Source organism: Rhincodon typus, chromosome 24 (genome assembly GCF_021869965.1).
Source record: "Rhincodon typus isolate 14 chromosome 24, sRhiTyp1.1, whole genome shotgun sequence".
In the NCBI taxonomy this organism is placed as follows: Eukaryota; Metazoa; Chordata; class Chondrichthyes; order Orectolobiformes; family Rhincodontidae; genus Rhincodon; species Rhincodon typus.
Window position 1 is genome coordinate 36,812,625 of NC_063355.1, and position 27,467 is coordinate 36,840,091.

Sequence of the window (27,467 nt, forward strand, 5' to 3'; positions counted from 1 at the left end):
AGCCCTGTGATGGAGCTCAGCCTGGGAGCCCTGTGATGGAGCTCAGCCTGAAAGCCCTGTGATGGAGCTCAGCCTGAAAGCCCTGTGATGGAGCTCAGCCTGGGAGCCATATGATGGAGCTCAGCCTGGGAGCCATGTGATGGAGCTCAGCCTGGGAGAACTGTGATGGAGCTCAGCCTGGGAGCCCTGTGATGGAGCTCAGCCTGGGAGCCATGTGGTGGAGCTCAGCCTGGGAGAACTGTGATGGAGCTCAGCCTGGGAGCCCTGTGATGGAGCTCAGCCTGGGAGAACTGTGATGGAGCTCAGCCTGGGAGCCCTATAATGGAGCTTGCAGTCTATTGTCATGCTTCGACCCAATCAGAACCAGAGCAGACCAAAAATGAAAATAACACATGGTGTATAATGTGGGAAAGTGTGAAGTTGTTCATTGGGAGAGGGAACAAGAGAACAGGCTAGTACTTCAATGGAGAAAACTGCAGAAAGCTGCAACAGAAAGGGACTTGGGAATACTTGTGAACAAAACACAGAAAGCCAGCACATGGATGCAGCAGGTAATCAGGAAGGCTAATGGAATATTGGAACAAAAGCAGGAATTCCTGGAGAAACTCAGCAGGTCTGGCAGCATCTGTGGAGAGAGAGCAACAGAGTTAATGTTTTGGGCCCGGTGGCTCTTCATCAGAAATGAGTTCACTGGACTTGAAACGTTAACTCTGCTTTCTTTCCACAGATGTTGCCAGACCTGCTGAATTTCTCCAGCAATTTCTGTTTTTGTTTCAGATCACCAGTTGCCACAGATCTTTGCTTTAACTTAATAGAATGTTGGCTTTTACTTCAGGAGTATAAGAGTAGGGAAGTGTGACTGCAACTGTGCAAGGTGCTGGTGACACCATATCTGAAGTACTGTGAACAGTTTTGTCCCTTTATTTAAGGGAAAATATTGTTTCATCAGAGGCTGAAGATCATGAGGATGATCTCCACTATAGAGGGATTGTCTTATGAGCAAAGGTTAAACTGGGTGGGACTCTGCTCATTGGAATTTAGAGGAATGAAAGGTGATCTCATTGAAACATATAGGATTCTTAAGGGGCTTGATAGGGTAAATGCTGAGAGGATGTTTCCCCTCATGGCGAGACTAGGACCAGAGGAGATGAGGAGGAATTACTTCTTTCTGATGGTTGTGAGCCTCTGGATCTCCTCATTGCGGTGAGCTGTGGGGGCAGTGTCCTTGTGTCCTTGTGTCCTTAGATAGATATATTCTTGAAGAGTAGGGAAATCAAGGATTATGGGGAAAGGGCAGGCAAGTGGATGTAAAAAATGTTGGATCAGCCACGATCCTATAGAATGATAGACCAGGCTAGAAGGGCCAAATGGCCTACTCCTGTTCCTGTATCTTATAGTCTATGAACCTGGATGAAGATGCCCTGCCTCCATTCTTGGCTTTGTAGATTCCTGCCTCAATGAGAAAGGGATGTGTTTAGAATATGAGTTTGGAGTGAAGTAATGCAAAAGTTTTCCGTTTTCATCATTCCCACCTCTGCAGCGGATGGAGCTGGGAACACAAGCTGGAGGGCAGCCCAGAGGTGGGGTATCTTTATTTAAAGTTATTGGTTTGTTAAAGCCATCCGGACGTCACTGTTCAAAGTACTGGCCTTAAGGTGGTGATGAGCTGGTGAAGTGGGTCAGAATAGTGTCGGGTCATCTCAAGCACTGCAGTAATACCTAGCAGCAAAGTGAGTATGAGACAGTGTTCTCAGGCTATCAGACAAATGGTGTCTCCCTGATGGAAGCCTCCAATGATGGAAGCCTCCAATGATGGAACGGGTGTAGGTCTTGTAAGTGTGTGCCTTATTTACTCACTTAATTACTGTGACTCATTTTACACTAATAATGAGACAAGATTTACAATGAGACGTGATTTATAATCATTGAAACACAAGCTATGTGCATGCATTCTATGAAGCCCGTCTTTCTCTATAATTTCCCGAGTAACCTTACAGCTCTTAAATTACTCTGTTCTCACACTTGTTTAAAGTCTGCTTTGGAAGTGCAAGGTGATAATGAAATTTATACTCCCTTGATTACTGCTCTGAACTGAGGTTGAGGTGGTAAATAGGGCGGTCAATAGGACTTTAAACTAATAAGGAGGGGGGAAGAGAGGAGTGAGTGTGCAGGGAGTATGACAATTAATGGAAGGTAAAGCAGCAGGTTAGCAGGTGATGAGGAAGCTTCAACTCCATTGAAAATTAGGAAAAAACTTAAAGGGAAGGAGAACTCAAGAACTGTTAGTAATGGAGGTGATAGGACCCAAAAAGAAGGTGCAAAAACTGGCATAAGGGCGCTTTATCTGAATGCTCAGAGCATTCAAAACAAAGCGGATGAGTTGATGGCGCAAATCATGGCAAATGGGTATGATTTAGTGGCCATTACAGAGACATGGTTGCAGGATGGTCATGACTGGGAGTTAAATGTCCAGGGGTATCAAACTGTTCAGAAGGACAGACAGGAAGGTAAGGAAGGTGGTGTCGCTCTGATTTTTAAGGATGATATCAGGGCGGTAGTGAGAGATGATATAGGTTCTACTGAACAAAAGGTTGAATCCATTTGGGTGGAAATTAGGAATAGCAGGGAGAAGAAGCCACTGATAGGTGTGGTCTATAGGCCACCAAATAACAACATTGTGGTGGGGCAGGCAATAAACATAGAAATAGCTAATGCATGTAAAATGGTACAGCAATTATCATGGGGGATTTTAATCTACATATCGATTGGTCAAACCAGGTTGGTCATGGCAGCCTTGAGGAGGGGTTCATAGAATGCATCCGTGATAATTTCCTTGAACAATATGTAATGGAACCTACGCGGGAGCAAGCTATCCTAGATCTAGTCCTGTGTAATGAGACAGGAATAATTAATGATCTCACAGTTAGGGATCCTCTTGGAAGGAGCGATCACAGTATGGTCAAATTTAAAATACAGATGGAGCGTGAGAAGGTTAAATCCAGTACCAATGTCCTGTGCTTAAACAAAGGAGACTATGATGGGATGAGGGAGGAGTTAGGTAAGGTTAAATTGGAGCAAAATTTTTATGGTGGGTCAATTGAGGAACAGTGCAGGACTTTCAAAACGATTTTTCACAGTGCTCAGCAGAAGTATATTCCAGTGATAAGGAAGAACTGTAGGAAAAGAAATGGTCAGCCATGGATGTCTAAGGAAATAAAGGAAAGTATCAGATTTAAAAAAATACAGACAAAAAAGCAAAGATTAGTAGGAAACTAGTAGACTGAGAAATCTTTAAAGGCCAACAGAAAGCCACAAAAAAAGTTATAAAGAAAAGTAAGATAGATTATGAGAGTAAACTAGCTCAAAATATAAAAACAGGCAGCAAAAGTGTATATAAATATGTAAATTGTAAAAGAGTGGCGAAGGTACACATTGGTCCTTTAGAGGATGAGAAGGCCAATTTAATAACTGGGAATGAGGAAATAGCCGAGGCATGAAACAATTATTTTGTGTCGGTCTTCACAGTGGAAGACACAAATAACATGCCGAAAACTGATGACAAGAAGGTTATAGCAGGTGAGGACCTAGAAGCTATCATTATCACTAAGGAGGCAGTGTTGGTCAAGCTAATGGGGCTAAAGGTAGACAAGTCTCCTGGCCCTGATGAAATGCATCCCAGGGTACTAAAAGAGGTGATGGGGGAAATAGCAGATGCACTAGTAATTATTTACCAAAATTCACTGGACTCTGGGCTGGTTCCCGCAGATTGGAAAACAGCCAATGTGATGCCACTGTTTAAAAAAGGAAGTAGACAAAAAGCAGGTAACTATAGGCCAGTTAGGTTAACTTCGGTAGTGGGGAAAATGCTTGAATCTATCATTAAGGAAGAAATAGCAAGACATCTGGATATAAATTGTCCCATTGGGAACACCCAGCACGGGTTCATGAAGGGTAGGTCATGTTTAACTAATTTTATGGAATTCTTTGAGGACATTACTTGTATGGTGGACAATGGGGAACCTGTGGATGTGGTGTATCTGGATTTCCAGAAGGCATTTGACAAGATGCCACACCAAAGGCTGTTACATAAGATAAAGTTCCACGGTATTACGGGTAATGTATTGGCTTGGATAGAGGATTGGTTGACCAGTAGAAAGCAAAGAGTAGGGGTAAATGGGTGTTTTTCTGGTTGGCGGTCAGTGGCTAGTGGTGTGCCTCAGGGATTAGTGTTGGGACCGCAACTGTTTATAATTTACATAGATGATTTGGAGTTGGGGACTAAGTGTGGTGTGCCAAAATTTGCAGATGACACTAAGATGAGTGGTAGAGCGAAGTGTGCAGAAGACACTGAAAGTCTGCAGAAGGATATAGATAGTCTAAGTGAGTGGGCAAAGGTCTGGCAGATGGAGTATAATGTTGATAAGTGTGAGGTCATCCATTTTGGTAGGAATAACAGCAAAATGGACTATGTTTTAAATGGTAAAAATTGCAGCACGCTGCTGTGCAGAGGGACTTGGGTGTCCTTGTGCATGAATCGCTAAAAGTAGGATTGCAGGTGCAGCAGGTAATTAAAAAGACAAATGGAATTTTGTCTACCATTGCTAGAGGGATGGAGTTTAAAAACAGGGAGGCTGTGCTGCAGCTGTATAGGGTCCTGGTGAGGCCACACCTGGAGTACTGCGTGCAGTTTTGGTCTCCTTACTTGAGAAGAGATATACTAGCACTGGAGGGGGCGCAGAGGAGATTCACTCGGTTGATTCCAGAGTTGAGAGGGTTGGATTATGAGGAGACTGAGTAGGCTGGGATTATACTCATTGGAATTCAGAAGAATGAGGGGAAATCTAATAGAAACATATAAGATTATGAAGGGAATAGATAAGGTGTAGGCAGGGAGGTTGTTTCCACTAGCAGGTGAAACTAGGATGAGGGGGCATAGCCTCAAAATAAAGGGAAGCAGATGTAGGACTGAGGTCAGGAGGAACTTCTTCACCCAAAGGGTTGTGAATCTGTGGAATTCCCTGCCCAGTGAAGCGGTTGAAGCTACCTCGCTGAATGTTTTTAAGGCAAGGCTAGATAAATTTTTGAACAGTAAAGAAATTAAGGGTTATGGTGTGCGGGTGGGTAAGTGGAGCTGAGTCTCAAAAAGATCAGCCATGATCTTATTAAATCGAGGGGCAAGCTCGAGGGACCGGATGGCCTATTCCTGCTCCTAGTTCTTATGTTCTCACTCCCAACGTTCCTGCTTCTTGTGCTGGCATTGTGTTCGGAGTGTCAGCCCCTCTGATTTAAGTGGCCCCTTTAAATACAGTCTCCTAGGTCAGCCCCAAGTACACTGCCTATCGTTTACTATATCTGCATGGTAACCAACATGCAGATTCGTCCAAAGTAGTTACAGCAGTTTGATAACAGCAATGTAATTAGCATAATTCATTTACTCCGTGTGAATGAGTTTCCATCTTGGGAAAAGATGTTACAAAAGACAATATCGGACATTACAATTTCCCTATTGATTGAGCCGGCTTCAAGAGCTGGGCTGCCACGGAAACAGTTCGACTGAAACTCCAATCTACTGTTCTGTCTGAAACCTTGTAGCACTGTCCCATCAACATCTGTTCAATATAGTCAATGAAGGTTGTGTATCTATCTGGCCTCATTCAATTTGACATCAAATTCTGCAAGCTTCCTGGCTTACTATCTTGGTTCCCTTTCTAGCATACCATTTAGTTGACCAATTTCCCAGCGTGCCACTCAGTTGGCCAGTGTTGCTTTTGGTGTCCCAAAAGGGCTGTTATTTTATTTGAAAAGGACATTCCATTACCTACACAGTCTCACCGTACATCCAGGCCATTGTAGCAGGCTAGTGGCAGCATCTGCCACAAGATCAGGGGTTCCCAGACAGCAAGAAGCAGGACCTAGAAGAATATTATAAGCCAACGAACAGCAGATGCTGAAAAACTGAAACAAAAACAAATTGCTGGAGCAATTGAACAGATCTGGGGCAGATAGATACACATCTGTGGAGAGAAAAATAGAGTTAACTTTTCAGGTCCGCTGAACATTCTTCAGAACACAGAACACTGGGTGCCTCCAGTAATTTTGGTTTTTGCCTGAGAAGAATATTAGCTTGGGCACAGAGTGTATCATGTTAGATACAGCTCTCTGGACATGTTGGAGCTCTAGTGAGGGAGAAGGCTGAGAATGTTCCCGGCAGCTGGTCACAGGCACGTGTGCCATCGTGCAATATGAGCTGGCACTTCAAACCAACAGCCAACAGATGCTGCCTATAGCAGTCTAGGTTACACTAGCCCTAAGTCTATTCAGTCTTGCTCATTCCAGGGCTGAATTGCTGACATTACATGCAGCAAAACCCTCACAGTTTATGGATGCCCTGTTTGCATTGGCAGCAGACTTCATCATCATTGCCATGTGTGCCAGCTGTCCCGATGCCTACATCCTGTGAGAGTCATTCCTACCTCAATTACAGAACCCATCTCCCAGGCGAGTGGCTGATTCCTCAGTGACAAGGGCCACACATTAAGAGAGTTCTCTCCTGAGAACTCCACAGAATGGTGCCCAATGGAGTTACAATGCGAGCCATGTTCAGATATAGACCACCATTGAACAAGTAGTCGGAGCTGCTGGAGATACACCTCAGCTGTTCTGTAGGTGCCTGTCAGATTCTCAAGGACAGTCTCTGTACATTATATCCTGCATAGGATGGTGCAGAGAAGGAGGATGCAAACTGAAGTGTGGGGGAGAGAGGTGGGAGAAGCTGATGAAGGGTCTATGTCAGGGAAGTGTCTCTCTCTTTTGGGTTAGGCATGAACTTTATTGTGAAAACGCATTGTAAACCTGTACTGCAAAGTGAAAGGCGTCACAGGATTACCAATTTCCCCTGGAATTCCTTCAGAGTTTGTTACAACATGGTTTCCACAGGATCCTGATGTGTTACTCCCATCTGCGCTGTAGGAACAATTATCTGCCATCAGAAAAATCTGGCCCTTTGTTTCCCTATTGAGTGAAGTATCTCTTTTTTAACTCATTCTTGGCCTATGGGTTTCAATGGCTGGGCCAGCATTTGTTGCCGGTCCCTAATTGCCCTTGAGAAGGTGGTGGTGAGCTGCCTTCTTAAACTGTTGCAGTCCATGTGCTGTGGGTAGACACAGAATGCTCTTAGGAGGGAATTCCAGGATTTTGACCCAACAACAGTGAAGGAACGGCGATATATTTCCAAGATGGTGAGTGGATTGGAGGGAAACTTGCAGGTGGTGGTGTTCCCTTGTATCTGCTGCCCTCATCCTTCTGGAGGGAAGTGGTCATGGGTTTTGAAGGTGCTGCCTAAAGAAACTTGGTGAATTTTTGAAGTGCATCTTGTATACAGTACACACTGCTGCTACTGAGCATCAGTGGCGAAGGACATTGATGTTTGTAGATGTGATGCCAATCAAACCGGCTACATTGTCCGGGATGATGTCAAGCTCCCTGAGTATTGTTGGGGCTGCACTCATTTGGGCAAGTGGGGAGTATTCCATCACACTCCTGACTTGTGCCTTGTCAATGGTGGACAAGCTTTGTGAAGTCAGAAGGTCTGTTATTTGGTGCAGGATTCTTAGCCTGTGACCTGCTGTTGTAGCCATAGTACCTATATGGCTACTTCAGCTAAATACCTGGTCAATGGTGGCCCCCAGGATGTCGATAGAGTGGGTTTCAGTTGTGGTATCACCAGTGAATGCCAAGGGACAGGGGTTCGATTATCTCTTGCTGGAGATGATCATTGCCTGGCATTTGTGTGGTGCAAATATTACTTGCCACTTGCCAGCCCAGACCTGGATATTGTTCAGATCTTTTTGCATTTGAGCATGGACTGCTTCAGTATCTGAGGAGTTGTGAATGGTGCTGAACACTGTATAGTCATTGGTGAATATTCCTACTTCTGACCTTATGATGGAGGGAAGGTCATTGATGAAGCAGCTGAAGATGATTGGGCTGAGGACACTACCCTGAGGAACTCCTGGAGCTGAGATGATTGACCTCCAACAACCACAACCATCTAGTTGTGTGTCAGGTATGTTCCCCCAATTCCCATTGACTTGAGTTTCGCTTGGTGCACCTAGTCAAATGTGACCTTGGTGTTAAGGGAAATCATTCTCTCCTCACCTCTGAAATTCAGCTCTTTAGTCCATGATTGAACAATTGGCACAATACCTCCACTGTTGTGTCTATAGTGCTTTGGTTTATTTGCTGAAATCATTCCAATACTTTGTGTGTCCATGTAATTCTGAAAACAACGTGCACCTGTATAGTACCTTTAGCTAAAGAATGCTTTGCAGGAGTGCAATCAGACAGAAATTAGCCATTATTCCAAAGGAAGCAATAGAATTGGGGGTTAAAGCTTGGCTAGGGTGGCCCTCAGGATGTTTTATTGTTGATTTGTCCTCAGACTGTCGCTAAGGTCACAGTTTATTGCTTGAGAAGGTCAAAGCAGAAGGCAACTAGGGCCAAACATATAGTGTTGGAAATGGAGTCTCAAGCAGGCCAAGTAAGGTAGGGCTGATAGGATTCATTCTTTGATGGATGTTGAGAGAGCCAGTTGGGATTTTAGGGCAATGTGTTAGCTTTTACAGTCATTTTCCAGTGCTATCCCATAAACTATGATAGACGTCAACACCTTAACATGGGTTGCTATTCCAATACAATTGTAACAAAACTAATGCACCTTATGAGACTGCAATGTGACTTCTGATATTTACATTGCAACTTTTAATGTTTCTAAAGATCCTGGTGTGCTTCAGGGTGGCACAAATAGCATAATTAGACTAGAAGTGGCAGCAAACAGCAAAGAAGGCATGGAGACATATAGCTAAAAGCCTGCTCAAAGAGGCAAGTTTTAAAGAGTATCTTGATTGTGAACTGCTTTGGAATGAGCTGTTGTCATGAACAAAGTATACATAAATATGTAAAGGCATTTTATGTTTAATCTTTCTTGGAGGATGTAAGTGTTGTGAGATTGTGAGAAAATATAATTATTTCAAGTTTTGTGGAAATACCTGGAGTGGTGTCTTTAAAAAAAAGGTCATTATGAATAAAGGAGGGTTTTTTTTATATCAAGGCTTTCTAGAAATCAGATTGATATCTGTTTGCTTTTCTGGGATCCCTGCTGTGGCTGTTTGAACAGAGATTAGTTTGGAGAGATTCTTGTTCTTATCTGGTCTTCATTTGATGGACAAAGAAACCTGTGAGAAAGAGTTACCTAGCTGATCTCTTCCATTTCTGAAAATGAAACCATTTTGTTGAGTTCAGGGTGAAACTATTTGTTCTTCTGAAAGATTGGCTGCAGGAATTTCTCATATTGAACTTTTTGAGCAAGCTGTGTCTGCTAAGACTCTAGAGACAACTGTGCATGATTAATGCCTAGACCTACATGCAAGAACACTGCAGCAATAAACTTTAGAACATTCTATGCTTTATCATTTTACCTTCAAAAAGAACTCATTGGCCAAAATTATTTTTAGAAGCTAATCTTCAGGGAAATCCATTTATTTTTTCATTCCCTAAAGTGTGTGGGTCTTCATATGTCTGTGTTGTGGGGTTGTTGAGACAGATAAACATTTATACTTCTCAATTACTGGTTGTGTACGTAAATCAATTATTGTATCTTTAGTTAGTACATTTTGTTTTCATAATTGCAATGCTTACATGGGGAGGTGGTGGTATAGTGGTAATGACAATGAAGTAACCATCTGAAACCCCAGGCTGATATTCTGGCGACATAGTTTCAAATCCCACCATGCCAGGTAGTGAACTTGGAAAGGTCTGCTGGTGCAATGGTAATGTCCCCATCTCTGTACAAGGAGGCCTGGGTTCAAATCCCTACCAGCTCCAGAGGTATTAGAGCGTAGAAATAGGTCCACCATGTCTATGCCAACCAACAAACACCAAGCTACACTAATCTCATTTACCTGTGACAAAAACAATAATTATTGGTAAAGCTCAGCAGATCTGGCGGCATCTTTGGAGAGACATCAGAGTTAACGTTTCAGGTATAGTGACCCTTCCTCAGAATGTCCTCACTGGACCCAAAATGTTAACTCTAATTTCTCTCCACAGATGCTGCCAAACCTGCTGAGCTTTTCCAGCAATTTCTGTTTTCGTTTCTGATTTCCAACAACCACAGTTATTTTGGTTCCCATTTACCTGCACTTGGTCCTTAGCCTGCTTTTCTGATGAAATTCCAATGAAAAGGTATCTACACTTTTAACTACCAGTCCAAACTTTCCATGACAAGATTTATTTGAGATTAATGTCAAAATGCAGCAACTTCATGCAGGGAGGTTGATAGCTTGTTGTCATGTTTGCAAGACTAATGATGAAATAGTGTGAATTGTACAGTGATTTACTGGGATGTAGCATTGCTGACAAGGCTAGCTTTTGTTGCCTGTCCCTAATGAGTAATAACATCTCAGAATAAGTTAATTATAAAACCTCTGAATCAATGATTGTGTTTATTAGGAAACCTGATGAATGGATTTTTTGATTTGAACCCTGATATGGATAAGATATTTCGTTGGTCATCGTGGTTACTGTTGAAATGATTTTTATTTGGTGTTGTAGGAATGTAATGGAGTAGTGGGTCTCCAGTGACAGTGCCCTCCTCCTGTTTTGGTTGTAACAATATAGATGAAAGAAGTTTGAGGCAATAAGGCAGAGAGATTTAGGAAAAGAATCTGAATCCAGGTCAGGCAATGCATTTCCTCACTGCCCTTGGGGTGATGGGTGATCTGTCCTTCTCAGACATGTTTGGTAATGATTCACCTATTTGGTTACTTTGCAGGATTCCCTGATCACATGGTCCATGGCGAATTCCGGCGTCGGTTCCAGGCTCTGGCTCCAGCTATCGTGAAGAAATATGGAGCAGCATTTATGGTCACAGATGAGAGGAAGGTATGTGCAAAGCAAAACCAGTGTCGATGAGTGAAGGAGTCACAAGGATGAGCCATGCACATTTCATATCATTCTATTGCTTCAAATACCCTTGAAAGGCAGGAAGGTTTGAGATGGGGGCCTAGTGGGGAGTGAATTCTGTTCTGAAAATTTAAGGACAATAAAACCCAGGAACAACTTATTGAAGTTTTAGTCTTCTGCATTAGCCAACCCATCTTCCAATGTGCTTAGAATGCTACTGAAGATTGCACCTCAATGATTCAGATTATTCCAGGCATTTGTCTTCAGTTGTTTCATTGGAAATTAATCATTTACTAGTGTACAAATTTTCATCTGTTATCTGACCTAAATTTGTTACTGTGCTCATTTATACTTCTCATTCCCTTTTCCTGGTACACTGCTTTACTTCAAATGATAGAAAGGACTCTAAATAAAGTAGGCATTAAATACAATATGTTCTTTACTGTAATTGTCAACCCTTTCATGTTATGCAAGCAATTATAATGTGACGTAGCTATCGATATGCCTTTATTTGAAAGTGGATGTTCATGAATAAGGCTTACTAATTAAGGTACACATTTGCAAAAATCTACCCACTACCTTCACTGAGTCAAAACAGGAAAGAAACAGCCAGATAAAAGATAGGACTCAAAAACAGAAAATGCTGGAAAAGCTCAGCAAGTTTGGCAACATCTGTGGAAAGAAATCAGAGTTAACGGCTCGGGTCCTTCCTCGGAATCCTTCTGAGTTCATCTCCATAATTTCTCTTTTCAGATGCTGCCAGACCTGCTGAGCATTTCCAGGATTTTCTGTTTTTGTTCCTGATTTCCAGTATCTACAGTTCTTTTTGGATTTTGACAACATAGGACTGTTAACAGAAACAGGTAATCTGTTTGGATTCGGGATCAGTGAATGTGAACATCAAATTCTAATCCAAACCCTTGCCCAAACTTATAGGAACTTTAACCTCCTCCTAAGCTTTTCAGCAGGTGTTAGAATCCAAACCACAGAAAGTGAAGCATTAAATGATAAACTGTTCACACAACCTTTTGCTCACGGGGCTGTGTTACAGGACTGTAGTTAGACCAGTGTTTTATAACCTGGATATAGCCTCGGTTTTGAAGGTAAGTAGAGAAGAAATACAACATTGGTGCAGGACAGCTAGTCAGTGACAGGAGTGTGACTCACATTTTGAGGTCAGCTGGAAAATAATTTTTCTCATCGCTGATTTGCAAAGAACCCCAAGCATGAAGATCCCGTGATCTCTGTGATGTGGCTTTTGCCTTACACAACCCTAGTTTGTCTATGGTTTCAACTCAATCTGATCATCAAGGGTCCAGCAATGTTAATATCAGCAAATGACATAACAGCCAATCACATTGAAGTATTCTCATACACAGCAAACCAAGGAGTAAATGCAGTGATTAATTATCACTTTTTTTCAGTGAGGTTTACAAAATTGAGATCACAACATACGTGTTAGAAGTGAGATATTATAAACAAACTTTGAAACATGTTATTTCATCAAAGGATCTTGGAACTGTTTATAAGAATACAAAAATTTAACATTACACAAATATTAAATTGTTTCTTTGTGACCAGAGAAGTTCTTCAGAAGTGGTTATAATTTAGTACACTGCATGCCCGGTTACACTTCGTTAACATGGTCCAACATTTGTAATGAAAAACACTTCATCTTTTGATTTGCTGATTTACAGCCTTATGGATTCAACACTGAGTTCAATAATTTGTGATCTTTGCCCACGTTTTGTTTCTTCATTCTTTTCCAATTTTCAGTGTGCTCTCTCGTTTTTGCCTTGGGACAGCAGCAAATCTTTATTCTGCCTGCTATACCTCTTCTGTGGATAGGTCTTGTGTTTCATTACTCGTCACTTTATCTCTTCCTACAGTTGTGCACCAACAATTCTTTTCTCATTTGATCTCTTCTGTCTTCCTAACAATCTATCACTGATCTTCCTTTCTTGTTCTGTTTGCTACCCACCCTCTGTTCATTTGATTAAAACCCATTACATTCCTAACGTTACTCAGTTCTGATCACAGGTTATTGATCTGAGATTGTCTTTCCATCTGCAATAGACACTGTCTATTTGCTACATATTTCTAGCATTTTATACTTTTATTTTAGATTTCCAGCATGTGCATCTTTTTCCTTTTGTAACTTTTTCAGTGTTTTTTAATGGTGATAGACTGGCATAAAAGGGGGAGTTCTCAGCAGTTCGGTGATTTCTAGTTGATTGTAGTTTACAGGGATATCAGCAGCACACCTATGAAGAAGACTAGAATCACCGACAACAACTTTTGCGTTTCCACATTTAAGTGAGCATGTGTGGACTCCAGAAGTAGCTGTCAGTTTTAGGCTAGTATTGATGATGAAGGTGATCCTTTATGCCATTGTTACAACTACAAACTCTGGGCCTCAGGGCTGAATCATTGTGGCAGCTGAGATGTTCCACCTTTGGACCAGTTGATGTGCTGCCTCTCCCCTAACTGAGCTGCTGGCTCATTCAGAAGTTGGAATTGGCCACTGCTGAGACTGCAAATGGAAGGGAGGGTTCCTTCATAGTGAGGTGTGTCAAAGGCAAGGTATGTTTCCCTTACAGAGCCAGCATTGAGCCAATAGACCTCAGCAATCAGGGTGGCATGTACTGGTACACACCATAAATGATGCCTATTGCCCTCAATCATGGAATTCACTGGGAATCATTGAGTCATACAGCACAGAAACAGAACTTTCAGTCCAACCAGTCCGTGCCAACCATAATCACAAACTAAACTAGTCCCACCTGCCTGCACTTAGCCCACATCCCTGCAAACATTTCTTATACATGTACTTACCAAAATGTCTTTTAATGTTATAACTGTTCCTATATCCACCACTTTCTCTGGAAGTTAATTCCACACATGAACCACTCTCTGTGTAAAATAAAATTGCCCCTCATGTCTTTTTTAAATCTTTCTCCTCTCCCCTTAAAAAAATCCCCAAACCTAGGGAAAAGAGACCTACCATTCACTTTATAAACTGTAAAGTCTACCAGGTGGTGTCCTATTTATTGAAGGCTTTTTTTAATTCGTTCATGAGATGAGGGCCTTGCTAGCAAGGCCACCATTATCTGGCCCACCCCTAATTGCCCAGAGGGCGGTTAGGAGTCAACCACATTGCCGTAGGCCTGACCAGGTAAGGGAGGCCACTTTCACAACGTAAAGGCCATTAGTGAACCTTTATAGAATCCCTACAGTGTGGAAACAGGCTCTTCGGCCCAACAAGTCCACACTGAACTTCAAAGCATTCCACCCAGACCCGTCCCCCTATGACCCACCTAATATACGCCCTCTACCTCCCTGAACACTGTGGGCAATTTAGCATGGCCAATCTACCTAACCTGCACATCTTTGGACTGTGGGAGGAAACCGGAGCACCCGGAGGAAACCCACGCAGACCCGGGGAGAATTTACAAACTCCACACAGACAGTCGCCCGAGGTTGGAATTGAACCCGGGTCTCTGGAGCTGTGAGGCAACAGTGCTAACCACTGTGCCACCGTGCCGCCCCAAACCAGATTGGTAATCACAACAATTGGCCAAATGGTCTGCAACAATTTACAACATGGTCACCATTAGTTTAGCGTTTAATTCCAGGTTTTCAATTTTCACCATCTGCCCTGGTGAGGTTTGAACCCATGTCCCCAGCACATTGGTCTGGGGTTTCTGGATTACTATTATCAGTGACATTACTACCATTCTGCCATTCCCCCCAGTTTGATGAAGGGACACGAAGAAAGCTGTTAAGGAGGGAATTTCAGGGTTTTATCCCTGTCATAAGTGAAGGAATGGTGTTATATTTCCAAATCAAGATGGTGTGTGGCTTGGAGGGGAACTGTATGTGGCAGTGTTCCATGTATCTGCTGCTTTTCTCCTTTTAGCTGGTTTACATAGGAGGTTTGGCAGAAAGGAATGGTTGGGGCCAGGCAGAGAAAGTTCACAGTCTGAATAGATATTCCTAATGACAACAAAGGACAGAACCACTGGACCAGCTCACTGCCTCATCTCCTTCCATCTCTCACTCCCTTTGATTCTTTCTCTCACTTGCTGCTACTTCTAAGTGTCTCTTTGATCTGTCAGCAATCAAATTGCTCTCCCCCGGCTGTTCACCTCTAATCACATGAAGGGGACTCAAAGGAAGTGAAAGACATCTGCTGGACTGAAAGAGGAAAGTATCAGAGCGATAAGAGAAACCAAACAGAGAGGCTCTTCATTAGCAGCTGAACAAGTTCAAAGGAAACAGAGTGATGTCAAACTGCCAACAACAGTGGATGATCTTTTCTATCCAAAAGATTTACCTGTTCAGAGAGAATAAAGATCTTCTGTCATGAGATCCCTCCTTTTTGCTCAGCTAGTGGTTTGTTTCTGAGTTGAAGACATAAACAAAGGTAACCTCCCACCGCCCAACATTCCAGCAGAAAGGAAGTTGACATCCTTCTGTTAAACTGACGATGGATCAGTCTGCCCAGCTGAAAGTCTAAATCCCAGTGGCACTATTTGAAGAAGGCCAGCTCACTTGTTACTGTGTCTGGTACATTTCGCACTGACAGATATGACAAACTGGCTGTTTTATTTCATTGCTATTTGTGTGAACTTCTTCATAAAATGTGACTTCTTTGTTTAACTGTGTAATAAAAGTCAAGGGTTCCAAAAGATAATGTGCGAACCACTGTGAAATGGTCCAATAATATGGTACAGTAATATGGCTGTATAATTAAATAATTACGGATAGCCACTTATATTGTAATGGGTAACTAAGAATACATGGGACAGTATGAAAGCAAAGTGCAAAACCTTATGGTACGAGGTATTGTGCTATAAATGTTTCTGAACAAGGGTCCAGACCTGAAATGTCAGCCTTCCTGCTCCTCTGATGCTGCTTGGCCTGCTGTGTTCATCCAGCCTCACACCTTGTTATCTCAGATTCTCCAGCATCGGCAGTTCCTATTATCACCTTGTACCATTAGGTTTTGCTTATGGCTTATTTGGGACAGTTTTGTCATTTGTTGAGTGTTTGGCAAATGAGGATATCTTTTTTGGGTTTGTGATATTTTTAGAATCGTCATTCTTTCTGGGGAAGAGAGGTTGAAATTTGTCAGCCTTTTGCCCAGCTTTTCGTTTACTGTTTCAAGTGAGAGCTGTTCAAGCTTCTGTCTGGGGCACATGCTGTTTGTGCAAACAATACACTTTGTATAGAATTATCAAGGGCAGAGTGATCTTACCTAGTTTCGATCTTTAGGGAGTTGGGGATGTCAGAAGCTCAGGTTTTTGATTTGGATTTTCACTCCTCCTTCATTCAGGCTGGATGGAGATGGCACATGTTGTGTTATACAGAGGACCTCATTTGAGGCAGTCTGGCTGGACCAGAGGGTCATTTCATGACCATTATTGTTCACGCGCTCAGCTTTTCTGAGCTTTGTGGGTTAACACTTCCGAGACTCATTAAAATAACATCAATAAGAACCATAGAATTCCTATAGTATGGAAGCAGGCCATTTGGCCCATGGAGTCTGCACCGACCTTCCGAACAGCATCCCACCTAGATCCACCCCATCCCTGTAACCCTGCATTTCCCATGGCTAACCCACCTTGACACTATAGCCGTTAGCACGGCCACTCCACCTACCCTGCACATCTTCGGACTGTGGGAAGAAACCAGAGGACCCGGAGGAAACTCACGCAGACATGGGGAGAACGTGCAAACTCCACACAGACAGTCACTTGAGTTTGGAATTGAACCTGGGTCCCTAGTGCTGTGAGCCACTGTGCCGCTCCATGGTAAATTATGCTGAATGAAACTTCTGACAGGATATCATCACTGCATCAGTTTTTACCTCTGTGCTTGACTCAATTCCAACATGAAATTGCTGAATACATGGTCTATATTACATCACAGAAACAGTCCATTTAGCCCAACAGGCTCATTGTGGTATTTCTTTGCTCCACTTGAGTCTCATAGGGGTCTTGTTATGCAGTGGACCCTATCTCTGGACCAGGAAGCCTGGGTTCAAGTCCCTCGCACTAGAGGTGCATCATAACATCTCTGAACAGGTTGGTTGGAAAATATCTCCATCCTTCTGCATCTATGTGTATTAAAACATTCTCCTCTGCTTTTCTCCTTCACATGTTTGCCTAGTTTACTCTTCAATGTAGCTATGTGATTCACCTCAACTAACTACTCCTTATGATAATGACTTCCATGAGCTTGCCACACTCTCTGGATCTATTAGCAACTGTCTGGTTTTATCTGCAACTAGAGAGACCTTTGGGTGGTGGAACATTTGTATGTATAGTAAAATCACTTCAGCAATAATGTGAAGAGTTGATTAAAAGAGAGATTTCCCATTTATGCTTGTCCAGAGACCCCACCCTAAAATACTTGCCAAACAAAGAATTCCTAGTTGAAGTGCAGTTCCTGGTGTAATGTAAGCAAATGGGCACAGTGGAGCTCAGTGAGGCTTGAGATCAGCACTGAGATGGATGAGCTGATTTTTGTGCTGTTGCTTCAGGGGTGAATTTTGCCAGGACTCCAGGCAAATTCCCCTGTTGCACTTTGAATAGCACCATGAAAACTTTCTCGCAATGTCCAACTCAGGAGGAAGAGAGGCTTCAACATCACATCTTCTCTGAAAGCCCACCTCTCCAAAATGATTGTGTTCCCTGTGTTCATGTTTGTGTCTCACCTCAGAGAACAGAACTTGAACAGACAATCATCTCATTGAAAGTTGGACACTGTGCATGGCACCCAGCTGTGTCCTATTTTTAGGTTACATTATGCGGGATAGTAAGTTGCGGTCTTATTTTTTTACTAACTGTGGCAAAATATTTGTCTGTTAAATGTAAGTTTCCAGTAAGTCGTTGATTGGCTGATTTATTTTCCAGGCTATGGAAGAATTGCTTACCTTGCTGGATTTGGAGAAACACAGCTTTTTTATGGGTCGGAGTCGGGTATGTATAACCCAGGCTGATGTTTATCAGCATAGCTGAAGAATTACAGTTAAAAATCACATGTGAAACAAAGGCTGAAGATGCGTCAGGTTGAATTTTGCCTTTACTGTTGGAACTCAGTTGGCAATTTTGCAAGAGAAAGGAGGAACTATCATCTGATAATTATATTGTTCTGGATATTGTGCATAGGGGTAAATTGAAGGCACTTGTCGCTGATCTCGAAGAAAGATCTTAGAAATCTATCTGACACTATCAAATTAGTGATCCTGTTGGGAGTAATTTCCCAATGTGGAGTTCATCCTGGTTCTTGAACATCCATCAACCGTCATGTCCTAAGAATTCTCACACAGCCAACCAGCGAATAAAATGCATTGATTAACTTCCACTTTTTAATCATTTTAACGAGAGTGAAATAAAGTTTGGGATATATGATGAAGAATATAAGAACATAAAGAGTAATAGGGGTTTGTAATCATCTTAACTTCATCATCCTGAATTATCATCATATCCCTAATATTCTTAATACTCATATATCTTTCAATATCCCTCTTGAATATACCCAATGACTTTTTGTTTGAATTGCCCTTGAGAAGGTGGTGGTGAGCTGCCTTCTCGAACCTCTGCAGTCTGTGTGCTGTATGTTGACCCACAATGTTGTTAGGGAGGGAGCATCCACAGTATTTTTTATGCTTTCAAAAGATGTGAGCATTGCTGGGGCAAAGCCAGCATTTGTTCTCCATCCCTAATTTCCTGGGTTAAGTGGCGGTGAGCCAATTTCTTAGAATGCTGCAGTCCTCAAAGTGCAGGGACATCCAAACTATGCTGTTACGAACAGAGTTATAGGATTTTAATCCAGTGATAGTTCCAAGAGAAGATAACATGTGGCCTGGAGAGAAACCTATTGGTGCTTGTGCTGCCTTTGTCTTTCTCAGCGGGATGGACAGAAAATTCCAAAGATCCACAACCCTTTGTGTTAAAACAGTCCTCCTTTCAGCCCTAAATAGTCAAGCCCTTATGCTAGTAAGTCAAATTTCATAAGCAAACTTACATATATAATGAGAATGCCGTGATTTGTTTTGATATACTGGAAAATAATTGACATTTTGCAATTATAAAATTAGATTTTTCAGGGCTAGAGAGGTTATTCATTAATATTTCATTAATATTCTGAACTTGGTACATCATTAAAAACCTCATCATTTTTTCGGGGATTTTACAGTGCGTTAAATAGTGTGAAAGTGCATGTTAAAATCAATTCACGTGATTTCAAAAGAATTAAATCGGTGGGGTTTTCAACAGCGCAGCCATTGGGTTTCTGCTTGGAACTGCAACATTGATGACAACAAAGATTGCCATCAGTTTTCCAATTGTAATGAAGGTGAGGCTGACGGTTACACTTTGAAACCATGGCCAATAAAACAAAGGAAGAAGGAACCAAATGTTGGGAATTTTAATTGGGAGGCTCTTTCTGATTGGCAACCATTAAGCATTCCACTGCATAGTTTGTGAGCAGTTGACCATTCAGATATTTCTAAGTCACTAGCTGGTCCCCCGCGGTATTGCTGTCAAGACTAATTTGATTTTGTTTTCAATGTAAGGGGTAGGAAATACTGGAACTGATATTTTGGAGAGGGAGAGGCAGGTGACGAACAGAAAGAAAATAGGGGAGTAGAATGCAAGAGAAAGAAGACAAGGTTGGATTTGTGAGGAAGAGCAGAGAACTGGAGAAGGATTGGGTGGGTGTAGGATAGGCATGCGAGGAGAGCAGGGGTGGGAGAAATTGGAAGAGTGTAGTGGATGGGAATGAGGGAGAGAAGAATAGAGGAGAGGAGAAATTTAATATTCCGCATCTCTGTCTGGGTTCGCCTCTCAGTTGATGAGGTGAATGGTATTATTGATTGGTTAGATAATGTAACGTGGTTGGAGTACACTGAACAATGGAAATGAAAGTTAGGAGAGGTGTAAGATAGAGTGATGGTTCACTCATTCTACACATATTGCAAACTTGCCCAATATCAAGGTGCTTCCCTTAACATTTAAGAGACTGGATTAAATGGATTATCTGCTTGACAACTTACAATATCTTGTAAAACAATTGGCCGTAAACAGCCCTGCCGGGTCTTCACCATCCCCCCAGACCTCCCCCTCAGAACGGTCAGTCCTCAGTAAAGGACTCACTTTTGTCCCCCTCCACCCTAACATCAACGAATACCACTCTCGCTTGGACGTTGAACAGTTTTTCCGCTGCCTCCGCCTCCGCGCTTACTTCTTTAACTATGAGCCTAACCCTCCCTCTACTGACCCCTTCTCCCACCTCCAACACACCCCCTCCTCCTGGACACCACCCCAAGGCCTACTACCCTCCCTCGACCTCTTCATCTCCAACTGCCGTCGAGACATCAATCACCTCAACCTCTCCACCCCTCTCACCCACTTCAACCTCTCCCCCGCAGAATGTGCAGCCCTCCACTCCCTCTGCTCCAATCCCAACCTCACCATAAAACCCACGGACAAGGGAGGTGCAGTTGTAGTATGGCGCACTGACCTCTACATCGCCGAGGCCAGACGCCAACTCTCCGACACCTCCTCCTACCACCCCCTTGATCATGACCCCACCCCTGACCACCAAAACATCATCTCCCAAACCATCCACAATCTCATCACTTCAGGTGACCTCCCACCCACAGCCTCCAACCTCATCGTTCCCCAAGTCCGCACTGCCCGCTTCTATCTCCTTCCTCCACAAACCTGACTGGCCTGGTCGACCCATTGTCTCTGCCTGCTTCTGCCCCACCAAATTTATCTCTACTTATCTCGACTCCATTTTCTCCCCCTTGGTCCAGCAACTTCCCACCTACATCCGTGACACCACCCACGCCCTCCACCTCCTCCAAAACTTCCAATTCCCTGGTCCCCAACACCTCATCTTTACCATGGACGTCCAGTCCCTATACACCTGCATTCCCAACGCTGATGGCCTAAAGGCCCTCCGCTTCTTCCTGTCCCGCTGGCCCGACCAGTCCCCCTCTACTGACACTCTCATCCGCTTAGCTGAACTCATCCTCACCCTTAACAACTTCACTTTCAACTCCTCCCACTTCCTACAGACAAAGGGGGTGGCCATGGGTACCCACATGGGCCCAAGCTATGCCTGCCTCTTTGTAGGTTACGTGGAACAATCCCTCTTCCGTAGCTACACTGGCCCTAAACCCCACCTCTTCCTCCGTTACATTGATGACTGTATCGGCGCCGCCTCATGCTCCCACGAGGAGCTCGAACAGTTCATCCCACTTCACCAACACCTTCCACCCCAACATTAAGTTCACCTGGACCATTTCTGATATCTCTTTCTCCTTCCTGGACCTCTCTGTTTCCATCTCTGGCAACCACCTGGAAACCGATATCCATTTCAAGCCCACCAACTCCCACAGCTACCTAGAATACACCTCCTCCCACCCACCTTCCTGCAAAAATGCCATCCCCTATTCCCAATTCCTTCGCCTCTGCCGCATCTGCTCCCAGGATGAGGCATTCTACTCCCATACATCTCAGATGTCCTCGTTTTACAAGGACCGTAACGTCCCCCCCTCAGTGGTCGAGAACGCCCTCGACCAGTCTCCTGCATTTCCCTCAACTCATCCCTCACACCTCCTCCCCGCAATAACAACCAAAACAGAATCCTCTCGTCCTCACGTACCACCCTACCAACCTCCGGATCCAACGCATCATCCTCCGACACTTCCGCCATCTGCAATCCAACCCCACCACCAAAGACATTTTTCCCTCCCCACCCTTAACTGCTTTCCGGAGGGATCACTCTCTCCGTGACTCCCTTGTCCACTCCACACTCCCCTCCAGCCCCACCTCACCCGGCACTTTCCCCTGCAACCGCAGGAAGTGCTACACCTGCCCCCATACCTCCTCCCTCACCCCCATCCCAGGCCCCAAGAAGACCTTCCACATCAAGCAGATGTTCACCTTCACATCTGCTAATGTGGTATGCTCTATCTGCTGTTCCAGATGTGGCATCCTCAACATCGGGGAAACCAAGTGGAGGCTTGGGGACCGCTTTGCGGAAGACCTACGCTCGGTTCGCACTAAACAACTGCACCTCCCAGTTGCGAACCATTTCAACTCCCCCTCCCATTCCTTAGCTGACATGTCCATCCTGGGCCTCCTGCAGTGCCATAACGATGCCACCCAAAGGTTGCAGGAACAGCACCTCATATTTCGTTTGGGAACCCTGCAGCCCAAAGATATCAATGTGGATTTCGTAAGCTTCAAAATCTCCCCTCCCCCAACCGCATCCTACAACCAGCCCAGCTTGTCCCCGCCTCCCTAACCTGCCCTTCCTCCAACCTATCCCCACCTCCCACCTCAAGCCCCACCCCCATCTGCTACCTACTAGCCTCACCCTGCCCCCTTGACCTGTCCGTCCTCCCAGGACTGACCTATCCCCTCCCTAACTTCCCACCTACACTCACCTTTACTGGCTCCATCCCTGCCATTTTCACCTGTCTGTCTCCTCTCCACCTATCTTCTCCTTTATCCATCTTCTATCTGCGTCCCCCTCTCTCCCTATTTATTTCAGAACCTCCTTCCCTTCCCCCATTTCTGAAGAAGGGTCTAGGCCCGAAACGTCAGCTTTCCTACTCCTCTGATGCTGCCTGGCCTGCTGTGTTCATCCAACTGTACACCTTGTTATCTCTGGCCATAAACTGTGGTCATTCTGGAATGAATTTAGGAAATACTTCTACATGCAAAGGACGAAAGAAAATGCAAATAACTCTTGCTGCAAAATTGAAAGTTAATTTTAAAACTGAGACCGATAGGATTTTGTTAATCAAAGGTATTCTGGGATTTGTGATGAAAGCAGGGACATATACAGGTAGCGGATCAGTCATGACCTCATGGAATGGAAGAAGAGGCTTGAGGAGGCAAATGGCCTCCTCCTGTTCTTGTATCCTTATTAAGTGTGGTTGCAATTGGATTATAGAATCTAAGTTACACCATTTTTTATTCCCTTCATTTCACTTATTCACGACTAATGACAAAAGCTTCTCAGACAGAACCTTCCAAACCATGTTGACGTCCACCTAGAAGGAGAAGGGCTGCAGAAACATGGGACCATCACCACCTGCAAGTTCCCCTCCAAACCACTCACCATCCTGACTTGAAAATATTGCCATTCCTTCATTGGCACTGGGTCAAAACCTTGGAATTCCCTCCCTAATACTACGATAGCACACGGTCTGCAGCGGTTCAAGAAGGCAGCTCACCAACACCTTCTCAAGGGGCAACTAGGGACGGGCAACAAACGCTGGCTCAGCCAGCGACACCCACATCAATGGGTGAATAAAACAAAATGGAAATTCATTTCGAGTACATTGCTCACCCTTAAAGAATTACTTATGAGTAAAAAATAATAGAGAAAAGAAGTTATTCTATCATAGAAATCAAATTTTAATTAAAATGTTTATATTTGAAAAATTATACCATGCGTTAAACCATACCAGTGTAATTAGAATAATCGGTCAGTTCCTTGTTAAGTTTTCATGAATGAATTCAGGAGGGGATTTATCATACATTTGAAATATTTTAGCCTTTTCACTGAATGTATCCAACAGAAATACAGACACAAGTTGCAATTGTCATCACTCGTGACACTTTTGCCAAACTTCTCTGGGAGTAAGTTTCAATCTTGAAGATCAGCTTGTCATATACTCTTCCTGCTGACCTTAGTAACCTTCTGTAGCTGAAAGAGTCTGCTTTGTTCAAATATATAAGTTACAGCACAAAAACAGGCCATTCAGCCCAACTTCTCCATGCTTCACATAAGCCTCTTCCCACCACCTAGTTTTACTCGATCTGTATATTAATCTGCCTCTTGGGTACGCACAGTGCACCCAAAAGTAAACCATATAAGAAATGAATCAGTTCCTCAAAAGAAGTTTACCAATAAATGAATGAAATGGAATGAAATAATTAAGTGATATTTGAATGTGGATTGGTTTCCAGGTCTTCTTCAAAGCTGGGGTTGTTTCCCGCCTGGAGAAACAGCGTGAGAAGCTGATTTGCCGGAACCTGATCTTGCTACAGGCCACGTGTCAGGGATTTCTTGGGCGCCAGCAATTCAAGAAGATGAAGGTAAAGCTCAGTCATTAATAATGGTAATGGCCTCCAATCACATCTCTAATGTATATTCACAGGGGGAAGAAACAGAATGTAAGTTCTAACCATAATCTAATGTAGTTAGACTCCTCTTGCCTGACCTTTCCATTTAAGAATGGTCTGTATTCACTGGTATTGAATAAGTTGATTGTGTTAGCTTTTCTCTTTCTCCAGACCCAGCGTTTAGCTCTTTGTTGTATTCAGAAGAACATTAAGAAATATTTGACGATCCGTCAGTGGCAGTGGTGGCAGATGATATCCAGTATCCGTCCGATGCTCAGCGTTAACTTGGTTGATGAAAAGCTTCGAGTCAAAGAGGCACGTTTGTGTTTATAAATATGTCTTGGCTGTTCAAATCCCCCTCATGCCCTACTTCTTGTTTGTTTTGAAAGAATAAACCTTAGTTCACCCAATAGAACACAGAAATATTGGATATTCTTCCAGAGTGAATCAGTTACAAATTCCTATTAGTGGGAGTTGTGTTTCTAAATATCTACATGAGCAATTGGCAACTGAATTGAATTGAATTAGCTTTATTGTTGTATGTACCCACATGAGTACAGTGAGAAGTTTACAATTCACCACTTAAGGCATCATCTTAGGTACAAAGGTACCTCGATACAGAATCTTCGAATCAATAGAGTAATTTATTTTTCTTTTATCATCATTGTTTTACCATTCTCTGAGAGTTATAGTCAAGTGTCAGAGATTGAAATTACTTCCATATATCACCCATTCACCAGAACTGACCCAATTTTTGAAAATTCATGGAATTATAGAATCCCTACAGTGTGAGAATACAGTGCCATTTGGCCCATCAAGTCCACACTGACCCTCCAAAGAGTATCCCACTCAGACTCACACCCTCATCCAGGCCCACCCCATCCCTGTAACCTTGCATTTCCCATGGCTAACCCACCGAGCTTGTGCAGCTCAGATTTAGGTTTTGAGATTTTATTGTCATGTGCACTCAAGTACAGGAGTAAAGTGAGCTCCCTGGACACTATGGGCAATTCAGCATGGCCAATCCACTTCACCTGCATATCTTTGGAGTGTGGGATGAAACCGGAGCACCCGGAGGAAACCCTGCACAGTCACAGGGGACAGTGTGCAAAATCCACACAGACAGTCTCCTGGGGGTGGAATTGAACACAGGTCCATGGCGCCATGAGGCAGCAGTGCTAGCCACTGTGCCAACCACTGACCTACTGTGCCAAAGGGCCAAAGAAGCTTTTGCTGCATGGTGCTTAAAGCAAAATAATGTCCATTCGGCCCATCGGGTCTATGTCAGTGCTTGTGTTCCATTTCAACCTTCTCCAACCTTCTTCACATCACCCCATTAACATATCATTCAATCCCTTTCTCCCTCATGTGTTTATCCTGCTTTCCCTTAAATCTATGCCATTCACCTCATTTACACCTTGTGTAAGTGAATCCCCCATTCTAGCATTCTCCAAGTGCCCTCTATTGGATCACAAAGTCTGCTGCAAAGAGATAGCAATTTGTTTCATGGAGGGAGCACAACAAAGATTCACCAGACTCGTTCCCGGGATGACAGGACTGTGCTGTGAACAGAGACTTGGCAAACCAGGCCTATATCCTCTTGGGTTTTGAAGAATGATACGTCATCTCATTGCAACTTATGATATACTTAAAGGGAAAGACAAGATAAACGCATGTAAACTCTTTCTTAGGTTGGGGAGTCCAGAACCAGGGAGGCACAGTTTTAAAATTAGGGGGATGCCATTTAGGTCTGATATGAAGCAAAATCATTTCACTCAAAGGGTTGTGAACTTTTGGAACTCTCAACCCCAGAGGACTGTGGAGGCTCAGTCTATGAGTGTGTTTAAGGTTGAGATTGATAGGTTCCTGATTACCAGTGGAATGAAGGAGGATAGGGTGAGGAAAAGGGATTGATTGTTCAGGCATGATCGTGTGGGATGATGGGGCGGGCTTAATGGGCTGAATGGCCTGCTCCGGTTCCTACATTCCATCACCAGATTGATCATCTTTTAGTCAAATAAACGGGCCAAAGACGTTTCTTCTCCTTGCTGCCCATTCAAACCATGCCTTTGTTATAATTCATTCATGCGATATGGGTGTCATTTCTGGGAAGTATTTATTTTCCATCCCTAATTGCCCTTGAGAGGGTGGTGGTGAGCTGCCTTCTTGAACCACTGCAGACCACAAGAGCACGGTCGACACATAATGCTGTTAGAGAGCAAAGTGCAGCATTTTGACGCAGTGACATTGAAAGAATACTTCCAAGTCAGGATGGCTAGTGAGTTGGAGTGAACTTGCAGGTGGTGCTGTTCCCATATATCTCCTGTCCTTGTCCTTCGTTTCAAAGCTGTTTGATGAGTGATTGTAGATGGTACACACTACTGCCATTGTGCACCGGTGATGCAGGGAGTCATTGCTGAAGTTTGTAGATTTGGTGCCAGTCAAGTTAGTTGCTTTGTCCTGGATAGTGTCAAGCTTCTTGAGTGTTGTTGGAGGTGCATCCATTCAGGCATGTGGGGAGTATTCCATCACACTCCTGACTTGTGCCTTGTAGATGGTGAACAGCCTTTGGGAAGTCAGGAGGTAAGTTACTCGCCACAGAATCCCAGCCTTCGACCTGCTCTTGTCGCTTCAAGATTTATATGGCTAGTCCAGTTCAATATCTGGTTAATGGTAAACTCTAGGTTGTTGGTAGTGTGGGATTTAGTGACAGTAACCGCATTGAACGTCAAGGGGTGATGGTTGTATGTCCTGTTGATGGATACGGTCATTCCCTGGTATTTGTGTGGTGCAAATGTTACTTTTATTTGTTTTGACATGGTGTTTTTTACATAACTAGGATGAGGTTAATGCATTGCGACAGAAGTTGGAGAAATCTCAACGGGAACGAAATGAGATCCAAGAAAACACCGATTTACTCGAGGGCAAGGCAAGTTCACTTCTGATTGTTTTATCATTATCAATATTATGACGGTGATGTTTCCACACCTTCTTGTGTTTATTTTGGGTATGATGCTGATGGGCGGTGACCTGTTCTCACTGTATGTTCTGATCTTCCTTCATCCCACTGTAGTTTTCATAATGAATCACCAGTTACAACGGCAGGACAGGCCAGAAATGTATGCTACCTTTGTAATCCAAATTGCTGATGTGGATCTGGAGGTTTGGAAAGTTTTGATGTGTTTCTGACTTATAACAAACTGAGACAAAGTGCCCAAGTAGCCAAACAGGATTTAACATAGAAAGATGTTGTTAGACTCTGGTAATAGCTGAAAGGTTCAAATTGCTGAAGGACAATGAAAAGCCTTCCTGTTTCTATTAATTGAATTGTTTCTTTTAGATTTA

At 43.4% G+C, this 27,467-nt stretch overlaps 1 protein-coding gene across 1 annotated transcript in view; it reads left to right on the forward strand.

The window, feature by feature from the left end:
* The window catches only part of LOC125486002 (unconventional myosin-XVIIIb-like), a 280,703-nt gene that overhangs the window by 116,519 nt on the left and 136,717 nt on the right, over positions 1-27,467 (forward strand). The window contains exons 19-23 of the mRNA XM_048611748.1: positions 10,832-10,941; positions 17,883-17,948; positions 23,967-24,095; positions 24,294-24,437; positions 26,962-27,051. Coding sequence (XP_048467705.1) covers positions 10,832-10,941; positions 17,883-17,948; positions 23,967-24,095; positions 24,294-24,437; positions 26,962-27,051 — 539 coding nt within the window. The remainder of the gene's footprint in view (positions 1-10,831; positions 10,942-17,882; positions 17,949-23,966; positions 24,096-24,293; positions 24,438-26,961; positions 27,052-27,467) is intronic.